Source organism: Sycon ciliatum, chromosome 1 (genome assembly GCF_964019385.1).
Source record: "Sycon ciliatum chromosome 1, ocSycCili1.1, whole genome shotgun sequence".
NCBI classification, from domain to species: Eukaryota; Metazoa; Porifera; class Calcarea; order Leucosolenida; family Sycettidae; genus Sycon; species Sycon ciliatum.
In genome coordinates, this window is record NC_088643.1 from 68,328,380 (window position 1) to 68,342,001 (window position 13,622).

Here is a 13,622-nt window from a genome sequence, read left to right on the forward strand (position 1 = left end):
GACAAGCCGTTGATTATTCACTCTCATTGTAATATCAAAAAGTATTCTTTCTAGACCAAAGAGTGGTATATTTGATAACATTTAATAACGATAGAAATTTTTACGATACTTCTCCAGACGTTTCGTTGTTCTGAACAACATCGTCAGTGGATAAAGAAATCTCTTTATCCACTGACGATGTTGTTCAGAACAACGAAACGTCTGGAGAAGTATCGTAAAAATTTCTATCGTTATTAAATGTTATCAAATATACCACTCTTTGGTCTAGAAAGAATACTTTTTGATATAAGGATACAGAATCACCATTCAAAACACCTCTTTGTGCAGACAAATTATCGTCTATAGTGATAGCAACACACGAGTGTGAGGCATTGATGTCTCGACTTGGAGCCACATGTGTGTTTTCATAGTGTATTCTGGTCTGATGCTTCCTGGATGATGCTTTTGGGCCAAGAAGTTCTTCACTCTAGACTGGGGAAGGTGCAGCAGCATGCATCATGTATCAGTATGCTACAGTAGCGCGATCGAGTACCCACACGTGTATAATGTGTATGTATGACGAGCGCAGTTGAAAATCGCCTGTAGTGATATACCGGTTATAGTGATAAAATGTGAAACATCAGAAGGGCACGTTATAACCAGTATCTACTGTATGTGTTCATGGCCACTGCTACAAACACAGCACTGTCGAATGTAGCTTGATCTCCGTTATCATGTCTTCATCATTCTTTTCCTTTGTGTCTGATATGCACAGATCCGAGAGCTGGTCCAGTTTCAGCAAGAACAGTACAAGGAATTGGAGTTTGACCTGGTGACACAGCACTATCTTTCCACGGGCCTTGTCCTTGAGGACGACGACGAAATCTTCACGCTGTCCCTGGAGCGAGAGCCACGTGAAGCACAGAAGACAATGGACAACGTAACCAACAGCGAGTCGTCAACGTCAATCTTCAACTGATTGCAATGAATCAGTCTTCTACCTCGTTCCGTGGAGCGGATTCTTCTCCGATGCGTACACAGCGCCGGGCCACAGTCAGGATGACTAACCTGGAGGCAACAGCATATTGCTAACATGCAGTGCTGACCAAAGAAACCCAACCTAATGAAGAAAGTAGCGCCGCGTTAGAGTGCACAGAAGGAATGTGTAGCGCCCGGCGCTATTTTATTCATGAGGTTGGATTTCTTTGGGTCAGCATGACGACAGTGCTACGGGCACTTCAAACGGCCACCGTTCCAGTGATCTGTGTGCTTTGTGACATCAAGTGTACACAAATTGTGTACACTTGATGTGGCCAGCGAGCTGCCAGAATGAGCTCTCGGCAGTGCAGGCCCTGGCTGCGTGTCCGCAGCACCCTAGGTTTTTTCCTTGGCACATTTCTAGTCTGCCAACACTTGTTCCCACCAATGTTCCTTACACCGTAACTTGAACTGCTGCTACTATAAAGCAGTCCGAATCAAATTACGATTTCCGTTCCGATCAATTCAATACTGAATTATTATTTCTGTGCTCACCACCATCATTTCCCTAAGAATTCGCACACTCCATCCCATCACTCATTCTCAACACGCACTCAACGGCCTCTCCGCTGCGCAAAACTCCTTCTCTTTACCGAGAAGAGGAGTTTTGATCAGCAAGAAACCACTCGAGTCTGTGTTGAAGCTGAGTAATAATTATCATCATTTCACCATATGCACTGCATCCGCATACAAATCTCCCGTTATAACTTCATTGTGCATGCATAGCGAGCAATGAATGCTTTTCCTAGCTGTAGCGGCGCATTGTCCACCACCTTGCTGGCACTAGGCACATCCATAAGCGATTACTTGTTCTTACTCAGTAGTGCTGATCATATTAATTTTGTCTGCTGCCTTGCTGTTAGATCGATTAGTTTGTGATTGTATACACATATAGTTCTCTTTGCCGTGTACGGTGTTGGTCTGTAGCACTGTACATCACCCGACTGTGGGACACGATCATGTATGTACATGTACTGTGCTTTCTGCCAATAGTTGTCCATTCTCTGTAACACTAGCTTGGCAACCAGTCAGTTCACCATGGTTCACACATGTGATGAGCCCTGCTTCCCTGCTCACCACCACGCAAATGCTACGCGAAATAAGGATTTTTTTCGAGAATGTGTTGGCTATTGTACATTATTGTACTGTTGTACGCTTTGTGCATGTGCTGCATATTTTGTTGGTCACTATTTAAGATGTCGCCGGCTCTTGGCCTTGTGACATCGGCAGCACAGTATGATAATTCTAGTGTTGATAGGTATGCAAAGTCTGCAGCCTGCTTCAACGTTTCATGAATTATGTCCAGTGTCAGGTCTCTTGATTGCTCACATACCACAGTGAGATGCATGCACAAAGGACTGCAGCATGCAAGAACACACTGCACATGGCATAGGCCTTACGCACGTTGTACAGATGCACGAAATCTCGTAGAATCTTGTAGAATCCCGTAGACCCGGTTGGGTGTTAAATGTGCAGGACCCTATTGTGTTTACTGCTATTTCCACTAAGAAATGGGCCCTGAAGGTATTTCATACAAAAACTTTTTTCTGGCATAGATCTAGCTAGTCGTTAGTTCAATCCCAAAGTGAAGAAGCTGGAAAAGCAATTGTTTGCCATGAATTATGTGGGTAAATGGGTCAAACGTGCATGTACAGAACACAATGAACACTGGGCATGTACACACCTACGGCCCTAGAACTTCGTACATCTGTACAACGTGCATCAGGACTATTGTATTGCAAGCCAGTGCTTTGAATCATTCAATGGATCTCCAAATGCATGTCGTGTTGTTATACTGTCAGCACGGCCAGCTTCCATTGCATATGACACAGGCAATCCATGCATTCTTGCAAAGTCTGCGCGCATGTAGTCTCGTGTTATTGCGTGGGAGTCAATCTGTCATACATACGACCCTCTGGGTACCAGTCTCAAGAACTTGCTTGCATGCATCATGCACAATCATTGTTTTTGCTTCGAGCCTGAAAACGGGCCAGAACAGGCATCAGTCGTCCATTACAAAAATTGCATGCAGCAGAAAATACAGATCAGCGCCAGGGAGCCCTACACATACCGGTCAGCGCGTGGCATATCACCTAGCTACTCACACTTCAGTTTTAAAAGTTTCCAACCAGGGAGCTGTAATAACTTGTACCAAGAGTGTGCAACTCCGATCTCCGAGCTATGGGTGCCCTGGGCGACGCGCAACCCTTATTATGTAGTGAAATGACGATCCAGCTGAAGCCTGGATTTGAGTTTTCCTACGGTTTAGCCTCGACGATTCGGTAAGTTCAAAGGCAATAGTGAGGTTCTGCCACACGGTAAAACGTACCAAAGTACGTATGGAAACCTCGCCGCGGTACGGGATCAATTTTCATACGGTTTTCGGGTGAAGCGCGGCGAACTGGACTCCGTGTGAAAACTGAGCGTACAGAGCACATAATTATACATGTGACGGGGTGTTCGGGCATGCTACGTACAGCAGAACCGGTGCAACGTACGAAAAATCCGTGTCAAACTTCACTGCAGTTGACACGGAGTTTGGTAGGTAGTTCCGTGTAGCAGAACCTCTCTAATGCCTGTGTGTGACGCATCACATACAAAACCAATTGAAGTCTCCGAGGAAAGCGGATTCGGAAGCAGGAAACTGTAGCAGATCAATAATGACACAATGGGCCATGGTTTGTGGCTACATAATGCAGGCAGTGCGCCGTGCCAGGCCCCATACGCAGAGTTGCATACTCTTGGGGTTATGTACTCTTGCTTGTATAGACAAATATACAACTCCCTGCTTGCGACCCTGCATGAATCTGCTATCCGTGTATGGCGTCATCACTGGCCATACACATGATATTATGCTTGATCTGTGATCCTGATGATAGCCAGAAGATTCACAAGCCGTAGCACCCTCTACACACACACACACACACACACACACACACACACACACACACACACACACACACACACACACCTTGACCTTTGACGCCCATCGCCGGAGGCGATGATAGCAATGCTACGGCAGAAGCCATAGCAACTTGTGCTGGGATTACACCATTCAACAGCTTGCAAGGCTGAAGAATTGACCGTCACCATTCAGCCTGGTCTACACCATACAGCTATTTGGAGTGACATTTTCTGGCCAGTGAATCCCTTTTTTTGGTCTTTTTCATTTTTTTCTTTTTCTTTTCTTTTTTCTTTTTTTTCCCGCACACACATCACACCACATACTCCGGCATGCACTGGCTGTTGGTAACCACCCAGGAGAATGAAAGAAAAGTCAGGAAGAGTCTGAGAAAGAGAAGAAAGACGTGTGTGACCATAATCGTCGGGAATCGAACCCGCAATCTATCGATTGGAAATCGCTGCACATACCACTGCACCAAACACACACACACACACGCACGCACACACACACACAGAGCTCTTGAGCCGATTGTATGTTGTCAGAGCATTCGCTGATCAATAGAAAGAAAGTATACAGTGCTACATGGGACCAGTACAGGATTGAAAACAAATGCTAAAGTCTTTAAAGTGCTTTCCAAAACTTGCGGAATGCTGCTGTGATGCCGATGTCAGTGAAGTTGAAGTAGAAGAAGGACAGGATAGTCAGGCCGGTGAGTAGGGGTAGAGCAACACCAAAGATCCTGTGACCGATGTTTGTGTGGATGTAATCTGCCACCAGCTGATGAAGACCACTAAAACAGAACAAAGAAAGAAAGAGGAGACCAGGCAGTTAAGATTTGATAGAGTCAGTCTGAGCAACGAAACACATGTACCGTAAAGTACCGTTGATCCGCCCCCTCTCTAATTCCCGCCCCCTGTCGATTTTCTCCTTGTGAAGCGACTTCGGCGTATACAACGAAATACGATGTTGAACCGACGCATGCACTGCTGTACACAATACTTGCCAATCCAGGATCAAAATGCGCACAATCCAGCACATCGAGTCTGATCCTCTACGTTGTTGTACATCGTACTGCACTTGACAGCCTTGATCTAATTCCCGCCCCCTGCCGAAAACCCAGCTGGGAAGCGACATGGCGTGGGGGCGGATCAACGGTACTTTACGGTACTACTGAAATACACTGTGGTAGATGGGGCGATTTGCCGGGAAGTGGGCACAAGGACGGCGAACATGTACAGTAGGTGGGCAATCAAAACAGAGATAGCTGCCAGTAGAGAAAGCACGAGAGGAGAGAGAGAGAGAGAGAGCACGCGGCAAACTTTCGCTTGGTGTGCAAGAGGTCCTGGGTTCAGATCCTGATTGACCTCCAAGTACCCAGATGACACTGCAAGAATATTTCGAAAAACCCCAGTGCAGACCGGATAGGACATTTGGCGCAGTAAACAGAATCGATGCACTGTGTGCTGTGCCTGTACCCGGTCAGAATCCGGGGACCTCAAGTCACTTTGCAGGTAAATATCAAGAACGATGCTACCAGACCCTAACCATTCGGCCATCAGAAAAAAACGGGCGGATAGGACCTCCACCCCATTCACACGAAGAGACGAGCAGACTGGACTACCCCCACCGGGACCATGACAAAATCGGGTAGGTCGCGTCGAATCCAAGAGCCCGCCATCCCACCTGCCTGGCTGCACCACTTGGGGGAGAAGATAGGGTACCGATGGCAGGGAGAAGACGAGTGTATCGTGCGGCCACCCCCAAATCAGAACCGGGTCACCACCCCCACCACGTGGACTGATATTGAAGAATTAGATGACGAGCCAAAGCACCCAGACGGGACTGTAAGAATAATTCGAAAAACGCCAGGGCTGGACGAGGGTTGTCATGTATTCCCCATGGGCCATTTCGAGGAGCTGAAGCGTGCCTAATTTCTGGCATTGTACAGATTACAATGAAGCCTCAATCGTTTGTATGCAGATGTTGTATACTAGTAGCTGCTGACAAATGAGAGTCCTCCGGCTCGGTAGAGTGCTTTTAATATTCATTCGAATAGAGCTATCTTAAACACGACACAGAGCACCACGCATCATTCGTTGCAACTAATAGTTTCATGCCCATAGGCAATCATCGGACAACTATTTTTTTTTAGTTGTCGGATGATTGAAACTATTAGTTGCAACGAACGATGCATGGTGCTCTGTGTCGTCATGTGTAGCAGTTGCTGATAAATCTACTCTGATGCGCCATGACACCATGGATACCATTTACTGGCATACAGACGATACAGCACGGTCGGGCGCCGAAGAACGGAGCGACGAAAAACGACCAGGCTAGAATTTTACCAAGCACAGCATACCAATGTATACACTGTGACTCAACTGTGCATAGACTGTAATACATGAAAATAAGAACGGTCTAGGCTAGGAGGCTGACTCCCCAGTTCTTCGGTGACCGACAGTACTGTACAGACAGACCTTTGACTTTGTTTTCTGAGGGAATGCAAATTCTAGGCAACTTTCGATTACCGCATCCCCTCCTAAGTGAATGAACCCAATACAGGTCCCAATAATACAGGTGGCCCGAGTAAGACACTATATTATTGATTTTCTTACTCGGGCCACCCCTGGCATTGCAAATACTTACAAGTGAGCATGAAGAGGCAAGAGTATGCCAAGGCTCAAGTCAATCACCATGTAACCAGGGAATGCGATGCCTGCCGGCAGCAGACCCAGCATTGCAACGGCAATGACACGCTCACCAGCCCACATGTTTGATGCAGCACGCGACACATAGTCTGCAACAGCGAAAATCCAGCGGCCAAGTCATGTGCACACGTGAACACACACACACACACACGTGAACACACACACACACATACACACACACACGTATACACAGACACACACACACACACAAGTAAGCAGACACATTACATTATGTGGCACTGGCATATGGTACATTGACATGCTCTGCACGCTGTCAGGTGCACTGCGCACTCAAAAACTTCTACCATTGGTTTTCATACACCACCCCTTTCATGGGGATTAATATACTACCCTTTCATGTGAATTGTAGCTTACTCACCCCCATAGGGCGATGAATTTTGACTCCTGGAGGAAAATAATAATAGCGTTATCATTTCAGGCAAGTGTTGGTACTGCAGTATGTTTCAGTACATGACTGACTGTACCAAAGTCGGATTGGTTCTCACTATATGATGCTGGCTGTTGTACACGATGCAACTGTGACAACTGTGGCATGTTATTATTGTGTTTAATAGAATGAATGGCATTCACCTCCCAACTGTCACTGCATGTTTACTATCCACCTACCTCTCTTCTGCACAAGTTGGTTTTTGCTGTTGGGGATGGTAGGCTGGGGGGTCGCTGCTACAGCTCGTAGTGGAGCTGAGGGCATACACACAGACAGAAATTCTGCTCAAGTCACACTCTATACTCACTTTGAGGAAAGTCTCAGGAAAAAATTAACTTTACCAAATCGAGTCAATGAGCGAGTCTGCTGGGACAGCAGAAGTCTAGCTCCACCACAGCCTGGCCTCGCTGGAATAACAGGAGAGGTCCATATACTTCTATTAGATTCCAAGAGGTGGGCACTAGCACGATTGCAGAAGTATTTACCAAGACGAAATAGATTCATTGTCGCCATCTTCCCTGAAACTGAGCATTGAACATTTCCTTGCGCCCACACAATCCTCAGAGGTTTGTCAAATTTTCCAGAAGGAATTCCATAATCGGTCAAAATTTTGCATCATGGTATATTCAAAACCCTTATTTACCACCACAATTCGTATCAATTTTGACATGTCTGCTACATTTTGATTGAAATCGCAAAAAAACACACCTTGCGCAAGGTACTGCGATTTTCAAACAGCATTCGGGAATCTTTGACTTTTGCCTTTTGGTAAAGAGAGAAAGGTTCAGAGGAATTCTTTCGACATCATGGCCAGTTCACTGTTTCTTAGGTACTTATCGAGTTATTGTTTGCTGCGATAGCGTGGCTGTCCCTGGAAGTATTTTTGTTTATATGCTGTCTGTGCAGGAGGGCTCTGTCCCAAGCACCCCTCTGTGGACGGGCATCAGTCCCAGTTTTGGTCAGGTGAGGATTCAAGCTGTTTTGCTGCATGATCTTGAGCACTGGCTTCAGCTTGCAAGACAATCTTCTTCTCTTGGCATTCGTCTCAGTTACGTTGGTGAATCAGTTGCCAGCTCTGTTCCTGCTGTACTGGTGTTATGTAGGTGAAGGGTATGGAAAGCGGGTTCATACCGATTTTGTCTTTCCAGGTCACATCATTAGTTTTGACAAGATTTATGATCAATCAGCACGTTGTGCTGCTGAAAATCACTCAGTGGGGAAAGAATCTGGTGTTGTAGAGGTTTGACACATGCTGCTTTGTAGTACATGGTTGTGTTTGAACAACCTCTGAAACTCTGAAAAAGCAGTAGGAATGTTTTTAAAAATATTGGCAAAATGAGAATGCATGCATCCATGCACGTTCGGAAGGAGAGTAATAGTGAGCTTTACAGCTCATAAACCCTCACTTTTCGATGTAGATCTACACCCCTGCTATGCACTCTCCGTGTGCAGGCCACCGACTCAGTTGACACGATGACTGTTGACCCGCATTGTAGGTTTACATGCGTGGAAGCGCTATGAAATCGTTGCCGTCGCTCATCGATTTGGGACAGCGCAGCAATACATGCTGAGATCTTAAATTTCAAAATTAATCATGTACAGTAGAGTGCTGATTATCCGCACTCCTCGGGGCACGACACCTAGAGGGTTGGGATGAGGTGTATGGTCAGATAAGGGAGAGCGGTCACACATCCATCTAGAACATGCACACCTCTTAGTAGTCAAGCCATTTTTAGAAACCTGAATGTGTCAAATGAGCATCCAAATTTTCAAGTCTCCATTTTCTGGGAATACATGTACTGGGGCTGCAAATTGCAATAATGTAGTACGTATGAGCGCCTGCATTGTGCAATATTTCCAGTAGGAACTACATTGAAGTAGGAAGCAAGTCAACTGACGGCAGAGTACTAAAGTTGAAGATGGTTTAACACGTAGTCTACTTCAGTACATCGTATGTTTAAAATTTTTTCTGCTGTAATTTTGATGTTTCCGTCTCAGAGGTCAAACATCTGCTCCGGAGGATTTCTTCAAGAAGAATGAAGAACTGAAGCGACCAATGTCTCCTCATGTGACTATTTACACGTAAGGCGTAACATAATCACCTGGTTAATAACTAATAATAATTATAAGTAACTGAACTCAGATGGTGAGCCAAGGAAACAAATTGTAACATGGAAATTGTGCACGTCTGACTGTTCAAAAATCTGGTTTAGTTGGTGGACTCGATCGCATAATTAACTTGTGCCCACAATTTCCATGTTACAATAAGTAACTGGTGCAGATTTGATGTGCATCGCAAGAACTGGCCGGAACTGGGGAAATCAACCCAGGTTGAAATTTCAACCCGGGTCAAGCGCAATGCGTCATGTAAACGCTCCAGTCAATGTGTGTTCATGGCGGGAACTCAACCCGGGTTGAAATGCTTCATGTAAACATAGCCTTAGGCCGGTAAGGACCTTACTTCAACTCCATGCTATTTCATTTTACTACATTTTGTGCGAGCAGACCTCAATGGACATGGACTCTGTCAATCGCCCATCGTGGAACTGGTGTCGGCTTGGCCTGTGGTAGGGTTATTTGTAGTCATATCTTTCTTGCTCCTGCTGATGACATTGCTCATTGAGAAGACCACTATGAAGTGGCCAGTTACTGCCGGTCTTCTTGGTGTTGTTGTTTGCTCATTACCGTGAGATGTTCTCTGCTCGTGATGTGTTTTCCTGTGCGGGGCAAGTTCACAGTTGCGTAAATGAATTCGGCTATTTTCTGTCTGTCTATCCCCTCTTGATATACTCTCTCTGATTTTTTCCTGTGTTTTCAGGTATTTATGCTGCGGCTGCAGCTACTTTCACCACAGCCGGCTCGTTTGAAGCTGCCTTGGCTGGCACCACAATCAGCCCACTCATTGGCAGCCTTGCCAAACTTGCAATTTCGTTCCCCTTCGTTTACCACACCGCCAATGGAATCAGACATCTGGTAAGCATGTATACCAGCAAGACCACAGGGCCCATTGTTGATGAACAGCTGCCTGAATTGGCTTGATATAGTTTCTTGCCTTCGTTAATATTAGAGAGGTTCCGCATAAGGCCTAAACAAAAAATAGGCTTGTTTCCGGTCGGCAACCCCTCAAAAAGGAGACTCGGTCGGCCGGAATGAAACTTTTTTTGGATACTTTTTTTTTGGTTCCTCAATCATTGTGGTATTGATGGACAAGAGCACCTACACATGTACATTGTACATATATCATGGCAAGGATCAATGTCAAAGTTGACTGACTCACTGTTCTTGTACAGCATGGGGTGTATTCCTGTTTTCGTACATTCTGAGAAATCAAGCAAACAGTTCGAGTCCTTCCAGCTCTGTTATTCTAGCTCGTATCGACCCCGGAGGTTTTCGAGCCGACAGCTGAGAATCTCTGCTACCTTGTAGGTGTTTCGATTGTGGCATTCGGTTGAGATTTGACTGAGTTATGACTCGTTGAGTGCACTTGCACACATGGCATTGCCACCGTTTGTATACATTTGGGACCAAAAAAAAGTTTCAGAATTTGGGAAAAAGTGGCCCGGTCGGGCGACCGGAAACAAGGTCATTATTTGTTTTGGCCTAACGTAATTATGTTAGTAAAAAACGTGGTTGATCTACTACGAAGTCTAAGGGCATGTTCGATTGGTAGGATCGGGATCCCGATCCACCGGATCTACTGGATTCGCACCCTTTCGATTGGTCGGATCCGGATCCTTCGGATTTGGATCCGGTCAACCCACCTCGGGGAGCAGGGTTGCCCGGATCCAACGGATCCAAATGTGACCTTTGTGCGTATTGCGGGTTAAAATAATTTTTGTACACATTGTGGTACGCATACGTGGATGGAGATAGAGCTAGCTCTAGAGCTTGTTGACTTTTTGTACGACGCATGCCATGAGTACGACGTTCACCCTTTTGGGTGACTTGTGAGCGCCATTGTCAACATGGCAACAGTCAAGGTCCAAAACGAGAGAGCTTGGAAGCTCAGGGCCCTACGCTACGCTTTTTTGCCTCGATGACCTAGACAAAAAAAAGCATAGGGATGTTATAAATTCTTTAAAAAAAATTCTTTTTTTAAAAAGACATAACCTGAGATTCGAGCCCGCACTATCGCGCGCCCTGCATGCATCCCCCGATACACTTCGCATACATACCGTATTTTACCGGTTATAAGTCGACCCCGGTTATAGGTCGACCCCCGTATCCGGAGGTCTTAATTATGTTTTTTAAGTTTTTGCCCAACGAAGCACTGCTAACTGCACCCTGCTACTAACACATGAACAAATCACATGAACACTCCTCATTGGATTCTGAAACATCCCAATCCTTGAAAAAGGCAAATAAACTTGGCAAAAATGCATACACATGGTGCACTCGTGTATTCAGTGCAGGTTATTTTTGGAAGATACCAATAATTCCCGGTTATAAGTCGAATCCCGGTTGTAAGTCGACCCCCACCTTTTCTTCTGCTATTTTCAGTCATAAAAGGTCGACTTATAACCGGAAAAATACGGTACTAATTCTTATATACAGAAGCCTTGCTTGGTAGTTTAACATGTTTTTCGATTTTGACAGCATGTTACAAGGCGAGGACGCGTAGTGCTCAAATGGTCGCAAGACCGGGACTCTGCCAACCGGTTTATGGTTGTAGTCAGGAGCACTACGCGTCCTCGCCTTGTAACATGCTGTCAAAATCGAAAAACATACTAATTCTTCCAAGTTGCTTCACGTTATGATCTTGCATTTGAAAGCCCTATTTGAATATGCATTGTGGCCAGCCGTCTTTGATGGTACGGTACGGGATAGGTACGATCGAGGGTAATACGACACCGTCTACCGCCTTGATGACGGCAAAAAAAGCATAGGGATGTTATAAATTTTCCAATTCTCCTATTTTTTTCAGGCATATCCTAGGACTCGAACCCGCACTATCGCCCTACATGCATTCCCTCATACACTTCGCATTCATACCCATTCTTCCAAGTTGCTTCACGTTACGATCTTGCGTTTGAAAGCCCTATTTGAATATTGCGGCCAGCTGTATGTGGCCAGCTGTGTTTGATGGTACGGTACGGTACGGGACAGATACGGGATAGCGCTAGGCGTGACACAAACAAACACACAAATACCAAATTAAAGCTGTGTGGACCCTGGCTAGCGCCAGACGTTACTGAAGTAACGTCTTCTGCATAGCTACGGGAATAAAGTGTTCAGTTGAATCTGAAGGATCCGACGGATCTGAGATCTTGATCCCGATCCTTACCAATCGAACATGCTCTTACGTAAACTGCATGCGGATCTGTATTCCGCCATGCGGAGTTTTCAAATCGCGTAGCTGCCCTTGGCCACTCCGAATGCGGCAGTGTACGACCGGATCGACCTGGGGAGAGAGTCCTAAATTTGTACCCCAATCCACTTACGGAGCACCTACGTTATCGGAGCCCTATCTACGTATTCTACGTAGACAACTTTCCGTAAGTGGAGTGCAAACTCGAGAATTCACGGGTTTTCCCGCCCACTGACTTAAAGTTGCTCAACTTCACGTAGTGCGGAACCTCTATTATTTCGTTGAAATTGCCTACCCATGCTGAAGCCCTAGATCCGTAACTTGCTTTGTGCAGTTTCCCTTTGGACTGGATATTCCTGCAAGACCAAGCCAAGTTTGTACACAGATGTGTGGCTTTGTGTCAGCGTGTAGGTCCAAGCTGTGTCTCTTTGTTGATCTGTTGTCCTTGGCGCTCCTGGTGTTTTGCAGAACTGGGACCGTGGTCATGGTTTCGAGATCAAGACTCTGGAGAGGCAAGGACAGATGGTGTTGGGCGGCAGTCTTATTGCGTCTGCCTTGATTGCTGCTATTCTCTAACTTAGCTTTCTAGTGCACTTGTGAGAACCTTCTGTTTAGACGTTGCGCCTGCTACTGTGCTGTTTGGCATTTGGTTGCTGTGTAACATTGTTATCCTGTCAAATGTCTCGCTATTGCAATAGTACAGAAGATCAAATCCTTTGGCTTTCACTGGCCTGCAGTCCTCATTGGTAGCATATTAGAGCATTTGTATAAGCTTCTGAGGTCAGCCTGCTGTTGCTGACTTTGCTGCTGTGTTCAGCAGCTCTTTCAGATAGAATTTGAGTTCATGCTGGTACTGGAATATACTGTTCTTTGGCATAGCTGCTTGATTTTTCCATTTTGACAATCTCAGAGCACTCTCCACCTGATACATAATTATTGTAGCAAACGCTACCTTCGAATTCTGCATGTGTGCCTGGATTGACAACTGAACTGTGCACGTGTTGTTGTTGTTGTGTGTGTGTGAGCGGTGTGAGTGCACATCAGTCGTCAGGGAGGTTAGAAATGAGTGGACCCCGTGCCCTCTGTTGATCGGCTAGCATGCCAGTACATACCGGTAACCAGAAACGATTCTGCTTGTGCTGTATGCCAATGCACAATGCCGGGGTATAGCAGCTGCACTGATTTTGCATGCGAGAGCCATGTAGCAGAGTCCATCACCGTCATTAGCAAGAGTAG

The 13,622-nt window shown here is 45.8% G+C and overlaps 3 protein-coding genes across 4 annotated transcripts in view; 2 read left to right on the forward strand and 1 right to left on the reverse strand.

Annotated features, from left to right (window-relative positions):
* LOC135805085 (ras-specific guanine nucleotide-releasing factor 2-like) overlaps window positions 1–2,262 on the forward strand; it is a 36,661-nt gene extending 34,399 nt beyond the window's left edge. For both annotated transcript variants that reach the window (XM_065319077.1, XM_065319078.1), the window contains exon 25: window positions 755–2,262. In XM_065319077.1, coding sequence (XP_065175149.1) covers window positions 755–958 — 204 coding nt within the window. In that variant the 3' untranslated portion in view covers window positions 959–2,262. The remainder of the gene's footprint in view (window positions 1–754) is intronic.
* A 2,021-nt stretch (window positions 2,263–4,283) lies between these two features.
* LOC135805086 (succinate dehydrogenase [ubiquinone] cytochrome b small subunit A, mitochondrial-like) lies at window positions 4,284–7,653 on the reverse strand. Its single transcript, XM_065319079.1, has 5 exons — window positions 7,564–7,653; window positions 7,420–7,485; window positions 7,258–7,332; window positions 6,569–6,719; window positions 4,284–4,712 (listed from the first exon to the last, which is right to left on the reverse strand). Exons 1-5 carry the CDS (start codon window positions 7,589–7,591, stop codon window positions 4,544–4,546), a joined length of 489 nt encoding a protein of 162 aa, XP_065175151.1. The 5' UTR covers window positions 7,592–7,653; the 3' UTR covers window positions 4,284–4,543.
* A 167-nt stretch (window positions 7,654–7,820) lies between these two features.
* On the forward strand, window positions 7,821–13,381 carry LOC135805087 (succinate dehydrogenase cytochrome b560 subunit, mitochondrial-like). The gene is made up of 6 exons (XM_065319080.1): window positions 7,821–7,907; window positions 7,985–8,041; window positions 9,077–9,160; window positions 9,584–9,645; window positions 9,897–10,051; window positions 12,855–13,381. Exons 1-6 carry the CDS (start codon window positions 7,885–7,887, stop codon window positions 12,960–12,962), a joined length of 489 nt encoding a protein of 162 aa, XP_065175152.1. The 5' UTR covers window positions 7,821–7,884; the 3' UTR covers window positions 12,963–13,381.
* Window positions 13,382–13,622: the final 241 nt, after the last annotated feature.

Bases quoted from the DNA above. Each gene is read 5' to 3' on its own strand.
- LOC135805086 (XM_065319079.1), bottom strand. From the start codon at position 7,591: ATGGCGACAATGAATCTATTTCGTCTTG. The intron at 7,486-7,563 runs GTAAATACTTCT...CTGTTATTCCAG, and splicing joins AATGAATCTATTTCGTCTTG to CGAGGCCAGGCTGTGGTGGA. The intron at 7,333-7,419 runs GTAAAGTTAATT...GTATGCCCTCAG, and splicing joins TCGCTCATTGACTCGATTTG to CTCCACTACGAGCTGTAGCA.
- LOC135805087 (XM_065319080.1), top strand. From the start codon at position 7,885: ATGGCCAGTTCACTGTTTCTTAG. The intron at 7,908-7,984 runs GTACTTATCGAG...CTGTCTGTGCAG, and splicing joins GCCAGTTCACTGTTTCTTAG to GAGGGCTCTGTCCCAAGCAC. The intron at 8,042-9,076 runs GTGAGGATTCAA...TTTCCGTCTCAG, and splicing joins TCAGTCCCAGTTTTGGTCAG to AGGTCAAACATCTGCTCCGG.